The sequence below is a fragment of the Sinocyclocheilus grahami genome, unplaced genomic scaffold, assembly GCF_001515645.1.
Source record: "Sinocyclocheilus grahami isolate Dianchi unplaced genomic scaffold, SAMN03320097.WGS_v1.1 scaffold160.1, whole genome shotgun sequence".
Classification (NCBI taxonomy): Eukaryota; Metazoa; Chordata; class Actinopteri; order Cypriniformes; family Cyprinidae; genus Sinocyclocheilus; species Sinocyclocheilus grahami.
In genome coordinates this window covers 2,427,344-2,450,356 of record NW_015505339.1, presented here as the reverse complement: position 1 = coordinate 2,450,356, position 23,013 = coordinate 2,427,344, and the positions used below count along the sequence as shown (strand labels likewise).

At 41.3% G+C, this 23,013-nt stretch overlaps 2 protein-coding genes across 5 annotated transcripts; both read left to right on the top strand.

The window, feature by feature from the left end:
- On the top strand, positions 1–13,938 carry LOC107592897 (calmodulin-binding transcription activator 1-like). Its single transcript, XM_016282473.1, has 8 exons — positions 1–2,295; positions 4,460–4,586; positions 5,070–5,204; positions 12,961–13,124; positions 13,222–13,436; positions 13,534–13,612; positions 13,741–13,844; positions 13,926–13,938. The coding sequence occupies exons 1-8, from the start codon at positions 1–3 to the stop codon at positions 13,936–13,938; spliced, it is 3,132 nt and encodes a 1,043-aa protein (XP_016137959.1).
- A 592-nt stretch (positions 13,939–14,530) lies between these two features.
- LOC107592868 (calmodulin-binding transcription activator 1-like) lies at positions 14,531–22,693 on the top strand. 4 transcript variants are annotated; one of them, XM_016282444.1, is made up of 13 exons: positions 14,531–14,689; positions 14,787–15,001; positions 15,099–15,177; positions 15,306–15,633; positions 15,841–16,265; positions 16,450–16,610; positions 16,707–16,953; positions 17,540–17,611; positions 17,715–17,735; positions 18,813–19,012; positions 20,058–20,129; positions 20,470–20,500; positions 22,182–22,693. In XM_016282444.1, exons 1-13 carry the CDS (start codon positions 14,540–14,542, stop codon positions 22,212–22,214), a joined length of 2,034 nt encoding a protein of 677 aa, XP_016137930.1. In that variant the 5' UTR covers positions 14,531–14,539; the 3' UTR covers positions 22,215–22,693. The 4 variants fall into 4 exon arrangements, with proteins under 4 accessions (XP_016137930.1, XP_016137928.1, XP_016137931.1 ...); XM_016282442.1 differs by having other exon boundaries at positions 20,055–20,129; XM_016282445.1 differs by lacking the exon at positions 17,715–17,735 and having other exon boundaries at positions 20,055–20,129.
- The last annotated feature ends 320 nt before the right edge of the window (positions 22,694–23,013 follow it).

Genomic DNA, 23,013 nt, shown 5'->3' with positions numbered 1-23,013 from the left:
ATGTGTCTGCTTTCTGTAGGTGCTGGGAGCAGCCTGCATCACAAATGCAACAGTGCCAAACACCGTATCATCTCCCCAAAAGTGGACCCACGCACTGGAGGCGCCTACAGCAGCACCCACTCCGAGGTTCAGAACAACGACGTGTCAGAGGGAAAGACGGAGCACAGCCACGGTGGGGGCAAAAACGGCAGGGCAGGGGCAGACAGCGCCGGTGGAACGGGCGGCCGAGAGAAAAGGAACGGCAAGGTGCACAAGCCAGCACTGCTCCATCAGAACAGTATGGAGGTGTCCTCATCCAACCAGGTGGAAGTGCCAGATACCACCCAGAGCTCACCCGTCTCCATTAGCAGTGGGCTAAACTCCGACCCCGATATGGCCGACAGTCCCGTGGTGACAGGAATGGGCCATGTAGCCTCGGTAATGAGCAGCCTGTCTCAGTCCGCCAATGTATTCATGTCAGACGTCTCTGGAGACCCTGTCTATAGCATGTCCCCGACTGTAGACCCCAACACTCACCTCCTGGGGCCCGACACAGCCTCAAGCAGTCTGGTGTTAGCAGTGGCAGCTGACAGTCACAAATTTGCCTTTGCTGGAGCAGTTGGAGTGGGGTTAGCAGACGCAGGGTCCACAGACGGACTTGCTATGCTGTCCACAGCCAGTGTGTCTGAAGAACTGTTGCTGTCTAGTAACCTGGAATCTGGGAGTATTAAGCTGCCTGAGACTAATATGAACTTTGACCCTGACTGCTTCCTCAACAACCCCAAGCAAGGTCAGACCTACGGAGGGAATGGGCTGAAAACCGAGGACAGCAATGGGAGCAGCTGCAGTAACGGAGGGTTGAAGTGTTCCCCGCCGCTCAACGACAACGGTTACATCTTCAACACCTCTCTAGTGAAGAACATCAAAACGGAGGACATGTCATTTGAACAGCAGCTGGCGAAAGAGAGTGGCTATCAGGTTGGAGAAGGGGTGAGCGGTGCTGTCAGTATGTCCGGTTCCTCAAACGGCGGTTCGGCCCAAAACTCCCTGGCTCTGACTCCCACTGGTTCACTGTTGCCGTCTGGAGGTGGACTCAGTCCCAGCACTACCCTTGAGCAGATGGATTTCTGTGCAATTGATGCCAAGCAAGACTACCCATCCAGTGTTATGTCAGAGGCGGGCTACGGCCAGTCAATCTCCAGCTCTCACCTGGCACACCAGAGTCACTCCCCCAGCTTCTTCCTGCAAGGTTCACCACAGTCCCAAACCCAGAACAACTCCAGTTCGACCCAGAACTCTCATGACTCCAATGTCTACATGGGCCTGTCTGTCATCAAGACGGACTCAACGGGAACTAATGGGCATCTCCACCACCATCATCATACCCACCCCAGCCAGCGCACTGCCTCTAACTGCAACGGTGGCTCTCCAACCGAACGTAATGGACCAGCTGGGTCGCTCCAGCTTCTGCAGTACCAGAACCGCTTTCCAACACCGTGTCAGGAGCATGAGGAAGTGGGTGGTTTGGAACAGCCAATAGGAGCAGAACAAGGAGAAGGAGGTGTTCAAGAGAAGGACTCGGATGGTCTTATGAAACCAGGGGAGCACTTGCAGACTGGTGAAGGAGGAGAAGCCGAGGGTGTAGGAGGCGCAGAGCACTACCTCCAGCAACCAACGGAAGGTGGTGGAGTCGGGCCGGGATCTGGAGGAACGAGCGCGAGCGCAGAAAGTGGAAACCTGTGCAATGACACCGAGGCAAGTGGAACCACCAATCAACAGCTCCAGCCGCTCCTGCAAGGAGCCGGTTTGGTGCAGGGGCTTTTTAGCACCGTGGGCGCCCACCAGAGCCTGGGCAGTAGTGGAACCAACGGAGGGGGCTCCATGGAGATTAATCTGGACCACTTTGACGTTTCCTTCGGGAATCAGTTCTCAGATCTCATCAATGACTTCATTTCGGTAGAAGGTGGAAGCGGAACGGCGGTAGTGGCGGGCGCCAACGCTCTCTACAGCCATCAGCTGATGACCCATTCGGGAACAGAGGGGCAGGTCTCCTCTGGAACTGCAGCACAACAAGGTGCAGACGAAGTAACTCATGGGGCAAGGGGGTACAATTCTGCAGACCTCTGTCTCCAGTCCTGTTGCAGCCCTCAGTCTACGCAGGCTGGGGCAGTGGCGGGTGAGGCAGGACAGCTGGCATATATGCAGGTGGCCGAGGCCGTGTCGGCAGCTGTCGCGCATGGAAACATGGGAATGTTACAGGCTACCGGAAGGCTGTTTGTGGTGACAGACTATTCTCCAGAGTGGTCTTATCCCGAGGTGAGTTTGTGACACTTCTGCAGAGCAAAAAAAAACTTGACTGCTATGGATGTGTGCTAGAATAGCCAGCAGGGGGCAGCAGAGATCAAAGCAAATGTCCAAACGTGGAGGGAAAATCTACTAAATTTTGTGGAATGGATTTAAACATAGTAAAATGATTAATACTCTGTAATAACAGAGGGGTAACTAAGGGGTAGTTTACCCAAATTCTGTCATCATTTACTCCCCCTCAAGTTGTTCCAAACCTGTATGAATTTTTTTTTTATCTATTGAACACAAATTAAGATATTTTGAAAAATGCTGGTAGCCAAACAGTTGACGGTAGCCATTGACTTCTCTGGGGTCGGTTGCATAAATGTTTTAGACTAGTCTTAAAAATTTGTCAGCTAATTTTTTTTTCTTTAAGACAACTTCTTTTTTTTTTTATTCAGTTAAATAAAAATGTAGATTAGTCTGAACTAAAGCTGAACTAAAAAAAAAAAGACTGATTACCCTTTGGTTAACTGCTAGTTGGTCAGACTAGTACTTAAGACACTGTCTTAACATAGAGGCTAAGTTTATGCAACTGGCCCCTGTAGTATAGAAAAAAAATTATACAGTTTGGTTATTGTTTTGTTACACACCCTTTTCAAAATATCTTATTTTGTGTTCAACAGAAAAAAGAAACTCATACAGGTTCGGGCCAACCTGAGGGTCAGTAAATAATGACATACATTTTTCATTTATGGGTGAACCGTCACTTTAAATAAGCAAAGGCCAGGGGACATGAAGGAACTTGTGTAATTCTGTGGAGACCTGTGGAATGAAAGCTTACTGTTCACATGGGAATCGGCCACACACTGTTTAATGCAGGAATAGATTTGAGTCTTGTGAGGTCTGAACGCTAAGCTCAATGTCTTCTCTACAACAAGTGACATATGTATTTGTCCCAGAAGCCCCTGGGCCACATGAGACACATGCTCGGCCTGTTATTAACATGCCCATTGGCAAGGAAGCAGTCGGACTAATATAGACCAAGGGCTATTAGAGCTCACCACAACAAAACTTAAGCTCTCACAAACCCTGGTTATTTTTTCTGTGACATTTTCCTTGTTGAAAAAAGATATCATTATAGATGCGCTTTAATTCAGTCTTTCTTGTAGTGTACTGACATTTAAAATAAATGCATATTTACAACAAAAAAAATACATGTTGGATTAAAAGAGAATATTGTCAAATCTGACAGTGCAAGCACACAGTAAATGTAACCAGTGTTGGGGAAAGTTACTTTTAAAAGTAATGCATTACAATACTGCGTTACTCCCTAAAAAAGAAACGAATTACGTTACTTAGTTACTTTTTATGGAAAGTAATGCGTTATATTACTTTTGCATTACTTTCACATTACTTTTTAAATATGAACAGAGCTTGATTGTTTTTAATATAAGAAGTTCTATTTATAGCAAATGTAAAAGCCCTTTCACACCAAAAAGTGTAATGAATAAACCTCAGGCTGAAGCAAAAGTAAATTCACATCTGTACAGTAGAACACAGGAGAAGAAACACTCTTCAGCAATAAAAAAAAACAAAACAATGAAGCACAATTGTTAGTTTATCTAAAGTCATTTTTGCTTATTAGTATGGTTGAACTGGATCAGCAAAGGTCAGCAGCAAAGACATTGGTTAATAAAATGGGATTAGATACTTTTGTGTTATTTAACATATTTAATTATTGCAGGTTTGCGTCATATTCTGAGTTTGCATTTCACTGTTTTAATTCATTTTGATGAATATTAAATCTGTTTTTTGTGAGTGGGATGAATTAATGCACATTCACATTTAGTCTAGAACTACAGTAACATCATGTTCACACAGCACACACAACTCCTCTGCACTTCTGATTTCTCCCAGTATGGGGACAGGAGACTTGTCAGTCAATAAATGGGAAAAGGAAAAAAAACTTTTTTGAAAAGGTAACTCAGATATTTTATATATAATGCGTTACTTTACTAGTTACTCCAAAAAACTAATCTGATTACGTAACTCACGTTACTTGTAATGTGTTACCCCCAAAACTGAATGTAACCAACCAATTTCGGGGCTGATAGCACCGTTGCAAGTTTTAACAGTTTACATTAAAGGAAACTGTGCTCATTTATATATAATATTGGTATTTATTTCTCAGGGTGGTGTGAAGGTGCTGATCACCGGTCCATGGCAGGAGGCCAGCAGTGAATATACCTGTCTGTTTGATCAGATAACAGTTCCGGCCTCCCTCATCCAGCCTGGGGTGCTACGCTGTTACTGCCCAGGTATTTCATTACAATGCATGTATATACAGACATTTAAAATTGTCATTTTAAAGGGAAAGGGTGATGCAGCTACATTTCATTATACTAAAATCATCAAATAAAGATAAAAAGTAGACAGTACATCAGTCAGTGTGCCACATGGTCCCAATCCAACATCTTATTTTAGGGTTCATGCTAAAAATAAATAAATAAGTAAATAAATAAACAGGTAATATTTCAAACTTTGTGTGTTGGGTCTCTATACTGTAGTCCATGAATATATCATGTGGTCTTTGTGAACAAACAAAGGACTGTTCTTTAACAGGTGTCATAGAGAACTCATTAAAATTCCACTGTTACATAACTAAATAAATACATAAATGCAAATACTCGGAGCCATCACTCTTACCATTGTAAATGGTTTGCAAATGTGTGGACTTCACACTGTAAGCCATTTCTTTGCACATTAAAAATTATTAATTTATGTCTTATTTCCTTTCAAAGCTCATGACACAGGCCTGGTGACCCTGCAGGTGGCAGCCAGCAGTCAAATTATCTCCAATTCAGTGGTGTTTGAGTATAAAGCCCGTGCCCTGCCTGCCCTGCCCTCTTCTCAACATGACTGGCTCTCACTGGATGGTACGTTTGAGATTTATCTTGCGTTACATCATATACCGCTGTTACACAGTTGAGTTTTTGGTTGTCATCATTTTGCATTTATTCATTTTCAGCAATACACTGTATACAAACTTTGGATGTTTCATCTGAATTCATGTTTTTTTTATGCATTTTGAATACTTAATATTATATTTGTGTATTGCCAAATGTTGTTTGTCTGAAAAACCTCTGAATGGCTGATGGCTGACACTTCTTCAAGCTTTGTTTCTTAAGAATTAAATGACTGGCAGGTGAATCAATAAAGACTTGGTTGATGTTAAACTATTGTTTTGCATGCATTTTAATCAAGGTGGTCATGTAGTGTTTGTCTAGTCTTAAAGTAAAATAAAAACAACTCACAGAGACTCTTTATTGGCCTGAATAAGCAAGTTGGTCAAACTGGGCTTGTAGTCGTTTTCAGATATTTTAAAGATGAATGCCATTCAATGGAGAATCCATTTTGATAAAAGAACACTGAAAAGGCTTTAAAAGACTTGTCTGTTCTTGCACTCATGGTGTATGTTTTTGTGCTTCAACTGTTTGTGGAATATATACTAGTCAGGTTATACAAGGACTTGTGCGGACTTGTTCTGTGGTAAAAATGGTTTGTTGTTTATTTTCTGAGGGTGAATCTCAAGAGGAAGTATCCAGGTCATATTTAGTAATAATAAAAAATGTATTTTAATAGAAAATCTCATTGCTTTATATTTTGTGAACATTTAAATGGCAAACAATGAATAAATAAAGCCTAAATTTCACTCAAAACCAACTGAAAATATATATTTTGCCTAAAAATGACAATTAAGCACGTCCCTCGTGTCCTCAACTTTAATGTGAAAAAACATCATTGCCATTTTCATAGAGTGATTGTAATTATCATTATTCTCAAAGATAGTTCTCATTAGTTTGTCAGTACTGTAATAGAGTAATTAAAATGAGTCCAGTCTGGACATATTTAAATTCAATCAGCATAAACTTCAGTATTTAAATATAGGATTTTGGAGTAAGTAGAGTTTGATGTTTATTTTATTTTACAACTGAAGCAATTTATCTAAATAATGTAAACAGATCTTATGGGTCCTAAAAATAGACTTTGCCTATTTTTCCACATTTCTTTAATTAAGTGAAATTCAGCCCTGCACCAACAATTTAGACTCTAGTTGTATTTGAGGCCACCCCGATGTTTACAGTTACAGATGTTAAAATGGAAAAACGCTGAAAAAGAGTAATCTGAGTTTATGAGATGAGGTCTCATACGTCTAATAGAGCTTCAGTTCTTCCTGCATGCTGTCTGCGTGCAGCTGAACGACACACCGCCTGGCCTGATTTGTCATAATGCAGAGGAGAAAAACAGTTTATCTGCAGCATTGCAGGTACTGGACCACAGGACAGAGGCTGAGCGGGGCAGGAGCAGTAAACCTAACTCCTGTTGACACAGATTTGTCGCAAAACACACGTGTGAGCGACCATCACATTGTTCCAAGCGGTTATATGAATGATCGTAGCGGCTCCATTGTGTTTCGCTGCCACTCCCAAAAGAAAAACACGTCCACATCCAACCACCACACGACTTCAGATTCGCGCGGTTTTAGTCAAAAACATCAAAAGCGAGAAGCTTCGGGTCCAGGAGCTGTCGTCAAATGTTATAAAACAGATAAACGTTTTCAAAAAAACATAAACAAAATACGCAAAAACCGTCGCGGTTCCGAGACGAATGGTTGGTGCGCGTAGAGCGTTCGCAGTATTAAAGATACGACAACACGTAGATTTCTTTCTTTTTTTCTATCTAATCGACTGTTTTCCGTTGGAAAAAGATGACTGTGATGCCTGCGAGTGTTTGGAGAGCCAGCCGGTGGCGCACGACTGCGCGTAAAGCGGTGCGTAAAGCGCGTACCTGCGGCGGATGAAGCCCCGCGTCTCCATGAGCGAGCCGAGAAGATAAAGCATCGGCAGCAGGGATGGGGAGGGAACAGGAGGAGGTGTAGAGGAGGGGGACGAGGGGGTTTTATTTCTCTCCCTACATACTCCGCACTTACACTTTGTTCTATTGTTGTTGGCTCCGCTGCCAAGCGGCTCCTGCGGTTAGTTTGACGCTGGATGGAGAACATGTGTGAGTGACAGACAACACGCTGGCTGATTCGGGTTAGTACGCGTGGTTTTTTTCATACTGACATGAACTTGATCCACATGCACAGGCTTTTTAAAGATGAATATAGGTTGTACATTGTCTTTGTTGTGTGTCCTGCAATATTCGTTCCCTTGTTTGTGATGTTTCAACAGCAGTGAGAGCATTTTCTCTGCTGGAAAGATATTTCATTGCATTTTGGAGAACTCATGGGTGAAGTGTGGAAAATATTCACTACTATACACTTCAGCATGGAAGTTTCCTTAAATGAATGGTTGTAGAATTATGATGTTGTACAGGTTATAACCAGGTCAGATTGTGTGCAAAGGCTTGCAAACTTTTACCAACCGTTGCTCTCATAGACCTCCAGATCTCCTAAAGCATGTGGTTACAATGAGTCAGTCAAGTGTAGTGCGTCTGTCTTCAGCACCACAGGCAGTGGACAGCGACAGTGATGCTGAGAGGATCAGACTGTTGCCCTTCTTCTGTTAAGCGCTCCAGAGGGAGAGGACGAATATACTGTGCCATGACCCTTGTTGACTCTTTTTCTAGAATTATACAGTGTAATAATGAGATGCAGTGTTGTTTTGCTGGCAGACCTATTAAAATTGTTTTACCAACCTGTTGACAAATTTTGTAATTTCCCTTTTCATTAAGTCTTTTCACTGTTTTTATTATTATTACAAACAACACTAGTGTCTAATCCGTGTGTGTCAAATTACAATCTGCAATCCTTGCCACATCTCACTGAAATCACATCACAAAAGTCAAGAGGATTTCAACCCAAATCGAGTAACTTCTGTATTCTGCCTACATACCCTTACAAGGAAACTTCTAACTAGGTCACCATAATCAACCCTAAATCTGCAGTTCAAAGTTCCTTGTTCTGCTTTAATGAGATTTCCTGTGGAATTCTAGGAATTGCGGTCAGGGCTTGAGTCCGCTAATGGAGCGCCCACACAGATGTGTCTCATCCATGCTGTTTTTGCTCTCGATTGAGATTAAACAGTTTTTTGTTTGTATGTCTACTCTCCATGCAGACTGAACTAAATCTGAGCACGTACTGTGTTGCACTCACTTTTAGTTTCATGTGTAATTAGAGTACACAACTCTTTGTGGAGAGTCTGTGTTTTTGTTTTGTTTTTTCATTTTATGCTTTTTTTTTTGTAATGGTCATTCAGAGAGTTTTTTTTTTTTTTTTTTTGCGAAATTTTCAGTTAGTTTCATTGTCAGTAATGTATTTGACATATTTTGAAAAACAGTCAAAGTTCTTTCTTTGTGTGTGTGACCACAGTATTTAGAGTATTTTAAGTAAAACTCTTTGAAACCTATTGTTGTCCATTACTTGCAGACATATATGCATAATATCTCAAGAAAGTCAAAAATAAAGAAAGAAAAACATTCACACATAAACAAGAGTGCCTTTGTTTCCAGCTGCCAAAGTCTTTGTGCTGGAAGCTTTTGTTTGTCAAAGTTGTGGTCTGAGGCAGTACATGTCTGATAAACCTTGAACGGGGATTCAAATTGCCAATATTGAATTGTTTTTAAGCAGAAGGGATGTTTCCGGTTAGACAAGGAAAGTTCATACAAATAATCCGTTCTGGGAGTATGACTGACATTATTGTCATAGCATCCTCGCCTCTGTCCAATTCTATCCAAAACAAGCACCTGTTCGAGGGTCATGATCTACCAGATCTACCAATGTCCACAGCATTAGGAGCTGTTATCCCAGCTTTGAGTCCATGCTGAGCTAAATCCCCTTAAGACAAAATCATTGCACGTTATCAGCTAAATCCTGTCGAAAAAGAGTCATTTGTGTGATTTCGTTTTTTCCATTTCTCTTCGATGCATTTATAGTGATGGGCTTAAACAGGATATTAGTCTGTTATAGATTTAAAGCAAATCCTGTGGAAATGCCCAGCAGAGCATGAGCTCTTTTAAACCCTAAAAATAAAAATGAAAGAGTCAGTATGCTCTCTGAGCTCAGATAGTGAATATTGGATTGCTTATGGGGAAAAAAATTATATAGCAATCATCCAGAGTTTAATAAGTAATCATAAACACTGTACACATCCTATTTTCTCTGCACATTAGACTTTCTATTTTGTTTAAGATGCATTGGTTATTTAATAGTATATTATTGTCATTAATCAGCAGACAGTAATTGGGAATTTATTTAAGAGAGATGGCAGCTGTGTTTCATCAAATGATTGAGAAGAGTGCCACAACCAACACTTTAAAGATGTTTTGGATTGCTGTACAGTCTCAGCTCACCAGATATGGTTTACTTAATTTTTTAAGTAATTTACTTAATATGCAAAACAACACTGTCAGCAAGTGCAGTTTAATGTGCAATAATCATTTCTTGCCATATGGATGCATTGTCAAATGCTTGTTTAATTTCTGATGACTGTAAAGCCCATAGTCTCTTTATTACCAATCTCAGGCACAATAAACCGCAACAGATCTTCAACAAGTGAGTGATTTTGAGCCCCTGTTGCGCTTGTAGCTGTAAAGTGGTGCAGAAGCCCCCACTCTCAAGAGCATGATGCAACTGTGATGAAATAGAGAAACCGGCTTGGGCTCTCTGCATTATAATATTACCATGAGATACTCAAACATCCAGCGAATAGAGAGTTTAGTCCTCTCACTCAAGGCTTGTGCTCAACCACATGAGCTCCGCTTGACCAGGAGAGGTACCCAGGCCAAAGGAGCAGCATCAAGGCTGATGTAACATCTCCTGAAAAACGGTAACACACATTGGCACAGTCTGTTAAGTACTGTTGGGGGGTTTTTTGGACACCTTTGGGCTAGTTTATGCATGTGCATCGTCATTGGTCTGTGTTGGTGAAGGTTGTTGTTGGGTGCTTGGGAAAAGTCAGATTTATGTGCACAAACTCAAGATGTAATTTTCTATACTTTTAAAAGATAGCCTCATATGCATTTATGACTTTCTGAAGAATCTTGCTCTTTTTAAAGTGCATATTAAAAGTTGAAATTAACTGTTGGAACTGTGTGATGCTTGCTTTTTGCATGCATTTGTTTGTTGTGACATGTCTTGGGAGCTGAGTTTTGTATAGGAATTCAAGAAACTGGACCAATTTTTGACAGTGAAATGACTGCGAAAAATGGTCAAGTTACCTTGAATTCACCTTATATATTCACCTCAATACAGCAAATGTAAATAACGTCGCCTCATCCATTTCCTCTAAACATATTCTCCATGGCTGCGTTAATAAACATGAGTTAGGTCTGTCTGTTTTGAAATGCTGCCCCTCAACAGTTTCAGGTTTGACACAAAGCTCTCAAGCATTCTGTTGCCTGGCTGGTCTGTTGGCATCTGATTGGTCGTCTCCAGGCTGCTGGAGGTGTAGTAGAGCGTTGATTATGTCACAGCCCCGTTGTAGAGCAATTTGGTCCCTCCTCCCCTTTCCCCTCCCCCCCCCAGCCTACATAGAGTACGTGTGCCGCATTCTGAGTGGAGGGAGCGAGAGAGAGAGAGAAAGACAGCCAGCCAGCAGCAGGTGGAAATGACATCATCTGCACTGCACCAACACTGCAGTACTCAAGGCTTGTGCTCAACCACATGAGCTCCGCTTGACCAGGAGAGGTACCCAGGCCAAAGGAGCAGCATCAAGGCTGATGTAACATCTCCTGAAAAACGGTAACACACATTGGCACAGTCTGTTAAGTACTGTTGGGGGTTTTTTTGGACACCTTTGGGCTAGTTTATGCATGTGCATCGTCATTGGTCTGTGTTGGTGAAGGTTGTTGTTGGGTGCTTGGGAAAAGTCAGATTTATGTGCACAAACTCAAGATGTAATTTTCTATACTTTTAAAAGATAGCCTCATATGCATTTATGACTTTCTGAAGAATCTTGCTCTTTTTAAAGTGCATATTAAAAGTTGAAATTAACTGTTGGAACTGTGTGATGCTTGCTTTTTGCATGCATTTGTTTGTTGTGACATGTCTTGGGAGCTGATTTTTGTATAGGAATTCAAGAAACTGGACCAATTTTTGACAGTGAAATGACTGCGAAAAATGGTAAAGTTACCTTGAATTCACCTTATATATTCACCTCAATACAGCAAATGTAAATAACGTCGCCTCATCCATTTCCTCTAAACATATTCTCCATGGCTGCGTTAATAAACATGAGTTAGGTCTGTCTGTTTTGAAATGCTGCCCCTCAACAGTTTCAGGTTTGACACAAAGCTCTCAAGCATTCTGTTGCCTGGCTGGTCTGTTGGCATCTGATTGGTCGTCTCCAGGCTGCTGGAGGTGTAGTAGAGCGTTGATTATGTCACAGCCCCGTTGTAGAGCAATTTGGTCCCTCCTCCCCTTTCCCCTCCCCCCCCCAGCCTACATGAGAGTACGTGTGCCGCATTCTGAGTGGAGGGAGCGAGAGAGAGAGAGAAAGACAGCCAGCCAGCAGCAGGTGGAAATGACATCATCTGCACTGCACCAACACTGCAGTAGTGTTTGAACAAAGCTGCACTGGAGCTCCGTTTCGGAGCGGCTCTTTTTGTCTGCAAGGGTGGATATTTGTGGAGGAAAAACACAGAATACAATGCATGCGTGTATGTCCATTCATTAGAATTAGATTCACTTTCATTCACCGTGTGTGAAACAGAACTGTGTCAATGTGGTATATGCAGGGAATTTGGCTTGATGTTAGCGGTCACTGTAAAAAAACAAAAACAAAAAAACAATTATGAGCTTACATACAAGAGCCTGCAAGTCGCTGGAAACCATGTTTTTTGGGGGGGGGGGGGGTCAAATAACTATTTGATATGGACAAATGGAAATGGATCAATGAGAAATAATGAATGAATGAATGTATGTTTGAGAAGATCAAGAGTATTGAATATGTTATAAATGTAATCTTTGTATGCAAGTTTGCTTTGTGCATTTAAAAAAATCTATTTTGAGGTTGTTTTTTAATTAAAAAAAAAAATTATGAAAATGAACTAATTTCATTTGTTTGTTTGTTTTTTATTTTTACAATCTCAGCTACACCATGTAGACATTTTTTAAAATCAAATATACTTGTGTAAATTTCAAAAATTATTTTTAATTCAGAAATTGTAATTCATCATGGAAGAGGTGTATTTTAAATAACTTAATACTGTAAAGTCGGACAAAAAAATGAGCATCATATAATTGACCCATATAAAGTAGTAAAGTGAAATTCACAATATATTTTACTTCTGTAACATAAAAAATTAAAAAATTAAACAAGACATTCATCAAGAAAAAATATAGGACAGCACTTACTTTTTTTAATTTACCAGTGAAAAATCACCATACCAGTGATTTTCCACCTTATATAACCGTATATACAGGTGAAATGCCTACTCGCTGACAGTGTGAACGCTCCTATAAACGGCCTTGGTGATATCAGCAGACAAAGAAATTGGTCTCAGAAATCAGTTATTACTTGTGGATGAAACACAAACATTATTTTCTTTGGAATAACATGCACTGATGAATCATGCACAATAACACTGGGAACGTCTGTTAAGAAAGTAAATAGAGTTTGACTTCATGTGGATTTTAAAGTCAATTGAGATGTACACATAACAATCTAAATTCTCTTTTGTTTTATGTAGATAACCAGTTCAGAATGTCCATCCTGGAACGCCTAGAGCAGATGGAGCGAAGGATGGCAGAGATGGCCGGTCAGCAGCAGCAACAGCAACTGAGCAGTGGAGGACCATCTGAGAGTGGAGGAACCGGAACAGGAGGAGAAGGAGGAAGAAGCAATTCTGAACAGGTGCAAGTATCATTCTGTGCTACATTGTCTTGCTCCAAACTAATAGATATCCCCATTAGCTTCTTGAATTGACTTGGTTCTTGATTCTTTGTTTTAGTTCTCACCAGGTCAGGGTCAGAGCCAGGGTCAAGGTCCAGCTGGCAACTCCTTTGAGAGCCGTGTGGTGGTAGTTTGTGAAAAGATGATGAACCGCGCATGCTGGGCCAAGTCCAAGCACCTGATCCACTCCAAGACGTTCAGGGGCATGACTCTTCTTCATCTGGCAGCCGCCCAAGGCTACACCACACTTATCCAAACACTTATCAAGTGGCGGTGAGTATACTGATTGTATACCTTCACTAAATGCACATGTACTGTATATTGCATTATTCAACTGTTTTGTATTGTTTTCTGTGCTGTTTTTTTACAGCACTAAGCACGCAGACAGTATTGACCTGGAACTTGAGGTCGATCCTCTAAACGTGGATCATTTCTCTTGCACACCACTGGTGAGTGTTAACACTTGGTCAGGATACTTTAATCATGATACCATGTAGCTTCACAGTGTTGTTTGGATGAGTTGGTTCATATAGAAGGGGCATAGAAATTAAATGCAACTCAATTTTCTTCTCTTCAGATGTGGGCTTGCGCTTTGGGTCATATGGAAGCAGCAGTGGTTCTGTATAAATGGGATCGGCGAGCTTTGGCCATCCCAGATTCTTTGGGTCGCTTAATTTTGAGGTTGTTTTTTAATTAAAAAAAAAAATTATGAAAATGAACTAATTTCATTTGTTTGTTTGTTTTTTATTTTTACAATCTCAGCTACACCATGTAGACATTTTTTAAAATCAAATATACTTGTGTAAATTTCAAAAATTATTTTTAATTCAGAAATTGTAATTCATCATGGAAGAGGTGTATTTTAAATAACTTAATACTGTAAAGTCGGACAAAAAAATGAGCATCATATAATTGACCCATATAAAGTAGTAAAGTGAAATTCACAATATATTTTACTTCTGTAACATAAAAAATTTTCTAAGTTAAACAAGACATTCATCAAGAAAAAATATAGGACAGCACTTACTTTTTTTAATTTACCAGTGAAAAATCACCATACCAGTGATTTTCCACCTTATATAACCGTATATACAGGTGAAATGCCTACTCGCTGACAGTGTGAACGCTCCTATAAACGGCCTTGGTGATATCAGCAGACAAAGAAATTGGTCTCAGAAATCAGTTATTACTTGTGGATGAAACACAAACATTATTTTCTTTGGAATAACATGCACTGATGAATCATGCACAATAACACTGGGAACGTCTGTTAAGAAAGTAAATAGAGTTTGACTTCATGTGGATTTTAAAGTCAATTGAGATGTACACATAACAATCTAAATTCTCTTTTGTTTTATGTAGATAACCAGTTCAGAATGTCCATCCTGGAACGCCTAGAGCAGATGGAGCGAAGGATGGCAGAGATGGCCGGTCAGCAGCAGCAACAGCAACTGAGCAGTGGAGGACCATCTGAGAGTGGAGGAACCGGAACAGGAGGAGAAGGAGGAAGAAGCAATTCTGAACAGGTGCAAGTATCATTCTGTGCTACATTGTCTTGCTCCAAACTAATAGATATCCCCATTAGCTTCTTGAATTGACTTGGTTCTTGATTCTTTGTTTTAGTTCTCACCAGGTCAGGGTCAGAGCCAGGGTCAAGGTCCAGCTGGCAACTCCTTTGAGAGCCGTGTGGTGGTAGTTTGTGAAAAGATGATGAACCGCGCATGCTGGGCCAAGTCCAAGCACCTGATCCACTCCAAGACGTTCAGGGGCATGACTCTTCTTCATCTGGCAGCCGCCCAAGGCTACACCACACTTATCCAAACACTTATCAAGTGGCGGTGAGTATACTGATTGTATACCTTCACTAAATGCACATGTACTGTATATTGCATTATTCAACTGTTTTGTATTGTTTTCTGTGCTGTTTTTTTACAGCACTAAGCACGCAGACAGTATTGACCTGGAACTTGAGGTCGATCCTCTAAACGTGGATCATTTCTCTTGCACACCACTGGTGAGTGTTAACACTTGGTCAGGATACTTTAATCATGATACCATGTAGCTTCACAGTGTTGTTTGGATGAGTTGGTTCATATAGAAGGGGCATAGAAATTAAATGCAACTCAATTTTCTTCTCTTCAGATGTGGGCTTGCGCTTTGGGTCATATGGAAGCAGCAGTGGTTCTGTATAAATGGGATCGGCGAGCTTTGGCCATCCCAGATTCTTTGGGTCGCTTACCGCTGGCTATTGCCCGGTCCCGTGGCCATACCAAGCTGGCAGAGTGTCTGGAAAGCCTTCAAAGGGAGGAGCAGCAGTCAGGAGCACTGAATACAACTCCCAGCATGCCTTTCTCACCATCTACTGAGGCCTCAGCCGCAGAGGGGTGGATGAATGTTTGGGGTTCAGAGACATCTTCAGTTGGGCTGAAAGGAAGCAATATCACTAGTTCTGCTTCCAGTTCCAGCTCAGGTGAGAACTGGAAACTTTCATTCTATCTGGACTGTCAGTCTTCAACAGTCTTTCATGTGCATGTTGAATTAAGAAAAACCTATTAAATGTGGAAAGACCTTGCATAAACAAACGAGTGCTTTGTAAGGAGATGGTTCAGGTTGGGTGACAGGCTGTGTTTAATTTGGTCAAACATTCTTCTAAGACACTTTCTTTGTACTTTTGCAGACTTGAGGAGACCCAGGTCGGAACCATCTAGTTTCTATAGCAGCGTTAGTCACGGGGATGCCCCGTTGAGCAAGAAACACAAACCCAACCCTGAGACCCTTCAAACTCTGCCCAGCAAACCCTGCTCTGCACCTCTCGGACTAGAAGAACAGGCCCACAAGCCTAAAACGTGCCCTTCTAAACCAAGGGAAGGTACTGCGGAGAAAGAGCAAGGAGATGGTGAGCAGTCTCAGACTAAGCTGGGCTCAACTTGTGGAGGTGGGTGCTGGGGTTCCAGACAGGCTGCAGGACGCAGAGTGCCAACTGTAGGACTTGGCAAGGAAAGGCTCACGAACAGACTGAGATTAAGAGAGATTGCTAGTGCGGGAACAATCTCTGATCTGCGGACAACCCAAGAGAATCTGGAGAACACAGGAGACCTGCAGGTGAGGCATAGAGAAGGTAATCGTGCAGACTGCCTAAACTTTTTTTTGTAGTGATATAGGATAAAAGTAAAGTCTGTCAGATCTTGCAAAACTTGCATTGGCTTCTGTCTGATGTCTCAGTGGCAATTTTGTTAGCAATTTTGAAAGTACCTATTAAAGTACCTATTAAAACTATTTGTTTCAGAACATGAACATGATGACTTTAGCAGAGGAAGTCATTGAGGCGACATCTGATCGCATCAAGAGGGAAAACTTTGTTGCATCAGAAACTACACTGGATGGTGTTGGAGTCAGCAGCACCATGTCCATGAGCTGGTTGGCCAGTTACCTTGGAGATGCAGAGAGGTGATTCATCAAAAAGTTCTATAATCTGTTCTCAAGAATCCCAGTTACAGTCTCTTTGGGTTCTTGTGTGTAATTGTTTTTTCCAATTGTTCCCAGGTTCCTGTTTAACAAGCCCCTAACTTCCTCTCCTGGCCTGGGCCCAGTCCACGGTGGAGGACAGCCAGAACTCGATGGTCCTCTTGGGAAGCTTGGCCTCCAGACCCCTGCTGAATGGACTGCGCTCCTCAATGCCTCCCACAACAAGGAGGAGCGCGACCTGACCCAGCTGGCCCTGTCTGATCCCGAACAGAGAGAACTTTATGAGGCAGCTCGGCAGGTCCAGAACACCTTCCGCAAATACAAGGTAGGGCAGGGCTTCACCCAGGTGCCAGGGTCACCCATGCAGGTTATCAGTGGTGTGTTGCCAGTGTTTGTGATGGTCCAATTTCAAAGGTCTTGATGTATTGTGTTGTGTTGTATGGTGCTCCTGAACTTAAGGTAAATGAATCTGGATCTTTGCAGTCCTGTGTTGTGAAAGGTGGTATGATTGTTGTGCACTCAAAAGGCAGAGATAGGGTCACTGTTGTTGACAAGCATGGGGAAATTTGCTTGAGCTTAGCATGGCCTTGCTATAAGGAATGATTGCATTGTTCCCTCTATCTATCTGTCTGTCTTAACGGGATGCGCAGATATCTCTGAGTCCACACCGTGTTGGTTGTTCAGAGCAGATTTCTCCCAGTGTTCCGCTGGTGCGCAGTGCTCTGAGGAATAACCTTCTCCCAGGTGTCAGAGCATATCGACGCAACTTTACCATTCTATGAAGACACCTTGGCCAGGCACAAAGGAATCAGATGCCATCATCTCTGTGGCCTTGCAGGCCTCCTTGTGAACTCTAATCTCTCTCCTGTCCTCTCCACCCTACATTATCCCCCTCTTCCCCCATCCTGCAGGGTCGTCCGCTTCGAGAGCAGCAGGAACTGGCAGCTGCTGTCATTCAGCGCTGTTATAAGAGGTACAAACAGGTAGGCAGAGACACTCAGAAATCTGTATGTGTACACTTTTGAGTGGTCAGTTATTAAAGGCATTACGAGAATGCCTTCAATTCCTTCCTCTCTCTTCCCCAAGCTGACATGGATAGCCTTGAAGGTAACACTTCTGCTTCATCTACAACTACTACTGCTTTGAAATGGAAGTTCGTTAGTGGTGCTTCTTTATCACTTTGCTTATACTTAGGGTTATGGATATGAACCAAACTTGTACTAACAAAGATGGAAGCAAGTTTACAGGTGCATCTCAATAAATTAGAATGTTGTGGAAAAGTTCATTTATTTCAGTAATTCAACTAAAATTGTGAAACTCGTGTATTAAATAAGTTCACTCAAATTCTTGAATCGATTTTACTTAACAATCCTCATAAGGCTGCGGTTCTCTCGGTTGGTTGTGCATCTTTTTCTTCCACACTTTTTCCTTCCACTCAACTTTCTGTTAACATGCTTGAATACAGCACTCTTTGAACAGCCAGCGTCTTTGGCAATGAATGTTTGTGGCTTACACTCCTTGTGAAGGGTGTCAATGATTGTCTTCTGGACAACTGTCAGTGTTTTGAGTTGATTAGCTGATTGGCATGTCCCCATATTCTAATTTGTTGCGATAGTAAATTGGTGGGTTTTTGTTAAATGTGAGCCAAAATCATCACAATTAAAAGAACCACAGACTTAAACTACTTCAGTCTGTGCGCATTGAATTTATTTAATACACGAGTTTCACAATTTGAGTTGAATTACTGAAATAAATGAACTTTTCCACGACATTCTAACTTATTGAGATGCAGCTGTAAATAATTCAGCTTGCTAAGAATGGATTAGCTATTTAGCTACTTTTCCTATCTTACCTGACTTCTAAAACAATAAAACTGGCAAAAAAATGTCATAGTTCGTTTAGATTCGGTCCACGTTTTGAGACTTGAGGCAGTAAGCAACCACCTGGAAATGACCTAGCACGTTCTGTTGTGCTATTTTGTGTTCAAAAACATTCAAAACAGCTTAGCAACTGCATAGCAACTGTCAATCATCCACAACACATCTAATTTAATGTTGATGGTGTAGTTTGGCACTGTTGATATTTGTTTTGTATTAGCCAAATTGCTAACAGAGTAGTTTGCTACAGATCTCTCTCTCTCTCTCTGTCATGTGACACAAGTTTCTTTGTCTGTCCTCTTGGCAGTATGCACTTTATAAGAAGATGACGCTGGCCGCCATCCTTATCCAGAGTAAATTCCGCAGCTACCACGAACAGAAGAAGTTCCAGCAGAGTCGCAGGGCAGCCATGCTGATCCAGCAATATTACCGCAGCTACAAAGAGCTTGGCCGGCCGAACCCACGCAGCCGAGCCACTGCAGCTGCACTGGTGCAGCAAAAACTCAGGTACAAGAACAGCAATCCAGTAAGGGCTAACCTAGTGGCTGAAGATCAAACAAATCAGATATTATAAAAGTTTTTGTCAAATACTCATGACATCTGCACACTCTTATTGGTGTGAGCACTTTGGCGCCTCCAGTGGCCAAGCAAGGTACTGCTTAATGATTCAAAATTTTTCATGTAATACACCACATTTAGAATTAAAATGCCACCCTCATGTATAGAATTAAGCATTCATCATCCAAGTATAATAGGCAGTTAAAAGACCTTTTACATGGCCATAACCTTGGAGTTTAGTTCTGAATTGAGTTCCCAAAGTCCATTTGTGTGTACACATGCTTTTACTAAGCAACCTTGTGTGTTCAAGCCTCACAAGGAGTGTTGTGTGCATTAATTTAGTGTCATTTTGCCATTCTAAAGTGTGCTGTCGTTTTGGATGAATTACTAAGTATGTGCCAACACTTGAAATGGGACACACTGCCAAGTCGACTTTCTAAAGAATGGCAGCATTCGAAACCCTCCTGTTTACTTTAAGAGACAATCTGTTGTTGAAACAGCGCCAGGAAATTATTTACTTCACTAACAGTTTGAGTCCAAGTACACATAGAAGCATCGTTATTTTTGCATGCCATTTGTTGTCTCACAACCTGTTGAAGCAATTGCAGTTTTCCAGTTTCTAGGAGTGCAGAATATTACTTTTGCATACACTTAGAGTTAAGGATTTGAACAAACCCCTAAATGTTAGGTGTTAGCATGCAAAATTTGTGCTCTGGACAATTCCTCGAATAAGGTGTCTAGTTGAGGGTAGGTGTAATGTTATATTTTGCCTGGTAGACAATAAAGTGTGCAAGAAAATCCTGTAGACTTGCATTGATGGATGAACCCTAGCCATATCATAGGGACTTGTGGGTGGACTCTTTGTAACGTTTGAAACTGAATCTTTCGCACACCCTAGAATCATAGCAACAATTTTTGCACATGCTTATTTTTTTTCTTCCAGAAATGTCTGGTTTGTACAAAACCACTCATGCTGATCAATTTGTTTTAGAAGCAGTTTACTGACCAAGAGACAAGACCAGGCTGCCAGAAAAATAATGAGGTTTCTGCTGCGGTGCCGTCACAGGTAGGTCAAAGACGAGAACTTCCAGCAGGTGCATTGTGTTCCTACAGCCCTGTTGTTCTTCTAGCATGCACAAACTCACTCTATGGTATACTTGCAGATTTTAGATGATTTTAAATCAGTCTTTAATATCCTGCGGTTTAAAAAGGTTAGAGGCACATTTCATAATCTCTCAAGCACACCAACACAATTGTCAGGAGCCATAGAACAGCAACAGACAAGCCTTGGTGTTTTCATGGCTCTGTTAGAAAGCCCTATTGTGTTTGGTCCCAATTTCCCCAACCCAACCCAACCTCAGTGTGTACTAATAGCTGTCTGGTGTTGTTTTGCTGTTTATGCAAAGCCCCTTGATGGACCATAGACTATTCAAACGGGTGAGTGCAGCCTCAGTAAATCAGTTCGTACCCCTCGATTTCTCTTCTTTTTATCTCCCTGTCTCTCGCTTTTCTTTCATCTTGTTCTTCGTCTATGTACCTTGATTTCAGACTCTGCTGTTCCCTATGACTCTCTCTGTCCTTTCTTACCCGCTTTACTTTTACCTTATTTTCTCTATTGCTTTATGCCTGCATGCATGACGGCCGACTGGAGCCCAAGTTGACTGAGCCTTATATGAGAGAGAGAGGACTATAGATCCAACTAACCAACAAATACAGATGATGCATTAATTGCAAAACTAACAATGCACTCTCTCTCTCTCTCTCTCTCTCTCTCTCTCACTCTCTCTCTCTTTCTCTCAATCTCTCTTTCGATCCCTATAGATCCAACTAACCAACAAATACAGATGATGCATTAATTGCAAAACTAACAATGCACTCTCTCTCTCTCTCTCTCTCTCACTCTCTCTCTCTTTCTCTCAATCTCTCTTTCGATCCCTCTATCTCCCTAAAGTCTCCTCCATCTCTCTTGTTATGAGGATGCTTATGACAACACTAAGGACTGCTAGGTAGTGCATTTGGCAATTGCATGATGGCTAAAGACATGGAGCATCAGGGCATGCTTGAAATAACATCCCTTTCTCTATGGAAGAGAAAATGTCTTGAATGCCTGGCTGCCTGTTTTATACATCTCTTTCAGCTTTTATTAGCTTGATTTGGGGGCTGAGGGTGGGACGGGGGTCAAACTGTGAGCTAACGACATGTTTGGGGGTTTAAATTGTCTTTAAGATGTTGAATAATAAGTTCTAAATGTAGAAGTATAACATGATGAAAAAATCTAAATATTTAATTAAGTTGAATTTCTGTGATGTATTGTGCATGAATTGTAGGGTTGCATATTGTCACTTTTTAAAGGTTATTCTGTAGTGTTAAGATGGATGGTTTACTTTGGATTATTTTAGAGCCTGAGGTTTTTTTAATATATTAATGTGTTTGCTTTGTAGTCTGATTGTAGACTCTTAGATGTAAAAAGTAAATTTAAAAGAAAACCATTTTTCCCACAGATTTAAAAAAAATTACAAAAATTACTTTTGTCCTATACAGTGGCCAAAAAAGTATTTGGACATTTAAATCACACTTAAAAATGTGTGAATGTTGTTGGATTAGATGCACAATATCCAACCATGTATCATCTGTGCTCAAATCCTGGACAAGAACTACTTTTCTGAGCCATATTTGCTTTGACCTTTGAGCAGCTGGATTGCGGACATATTCCACTAACGTTTGACAACCACAAAGTTTCCAAATGTTCATTTTAAACAGTAAATCTACTGTTAAACCTTCTGTTCAGCTTGAAAGGTGTGCTTGTGCTATCTTTCTTTAAAATAATTGACACTTGCTTTGATGTTTTGTTATCTAATGCCATGACATTAAGACGTTTTTAAGTGTGACCTAGCTTTCTGAGTCGCTGTATCTGTGTTCTATATGTTCCTTGAGGCTTTAAAGATCTTTGTCATTTATAGTGGGGTATATTTGTTGTTCTTTGTTGATGCCAGTGAGGAGACAGTAATGAAACTGGCAGGTGTATTGGTTAATGGTCTGTGATTCCTCTGAGGGCCCAGAATACTTGTGAACCCTCAGGCTAACCCTGCAAAACTCTGTTTTTTTGGTCTATTTTCAGGGCGAAAGAATTGAGAAAGGCCAAGGAACATGAGAGCGCAGCAAAGAGCCCCGTCGCAATGTAACATCTGTGAGCGGACTCTTTCTCTTCATTGCGTTTTTATGAGAGACAAACAATTTACGAAAAAAGCAAAAATTATTCAGGAAGGGGGAGACGGAAGATCATCGGATATGCGACGGTTGAACTCTAGCAGCGTTGTGACTGATTCTGCTCCTGCATTGTGTATTTTCTTGCTACCGGGGAACTGAAATCAAGACTATTGGGGAAATATGACATTATCTTCATGGCATTTTTGCACTCTTCATAGGTTTTTTTTCTTTAGATTACAAAAAAAAACAAAACAAAGGAAGACCAAGGAGCAAAGACTTTTTATTCCAACGACGCTTGTAAAATATCACGCGACATGAACAGATCAACGTCAGAAAAACGTCATGCTGGAAGCCGCTTCAGATTACATTTTTATATTTTGAAAGGAAAAAAGACAACAATCAACAAGTTTGGGGGGGGGGGGGGGGGGAAAGAACAAAACTTAGAAAATGTAAACCAAAAAAAGGCCTCATTTCAGTGACCATATGCATGCAGAGTATTTGAAATCAATCTCTCATCTCCACGAATCTTTGTTTTTGACAAATGCTGTCCGTTCATTCAAAGGGAAGCCTTCATGTGAATGTAGATGGGGTCATCAAAAATGCTGGGTTTGAAATATCAGTGTCTTACCTTTGTCTTTATGGGTGTTAGGGGACTTCTGACAACAAATTGGGGGATTGAAGCGAAGCCCTCTGGGCTACTGTTTTGTGTGCACTGTTTTCGACTTTCTTATGGGTCCTTTTCT

What these genes read in the sequence shown, in the direction of transcription:
- LOC107592897 (XM_016282473.1), top strand. Translation starts at nt 1, where the DNA reads ATGTGTCTGCTTTCTGTAGGTGCTGGGAGCAGCCTGCATCACAAATGC. An exon ending in CAGAGTGGTCTTATCCCGAG is followed by an intron (nt 2,296 to 4,459) that starts GTGAGTTTGTGA and finishes TTTATTTCTCAG; the next exon opens with GGTGGTGTGAAGGTGCTGAT. An exon ending in ATTTCTCTTGCACACCACTG is followed by an intron (nt 13,613 to 13,740) that starts GTGAGTGTTAAC and finishes TCTTCTCTTCAG; the next exon opens with ATGTGGGCTTGCGCTTTGGG.
- LOC107592868 (XM_016282443.1), top strand. Translation starts at nt 14,540, where the DNA reads ATGTCCATCCTGGAACGCCTAGAGCAGATGGAGCGAAGGATGGCAGAG. An exon ending in ACACCTTCCGCAAATACAAG is followed by an intron (nt 16,954 to 17,539) that starts GTAGGGCAGGGC and finishes CCCATCCTGCAG; the next exon opens with GGTCGTCCGCTTCGAGAGCA. An exon ending in CTGGTGCAGCAAAAACTCAG is followed by an intron (nt 19,013 to 20,054) that starts GTACAAGAACAG and finishes AATTTGTTTTAG; the next exon opens with AAGCAGTTTACTGACCAAGA.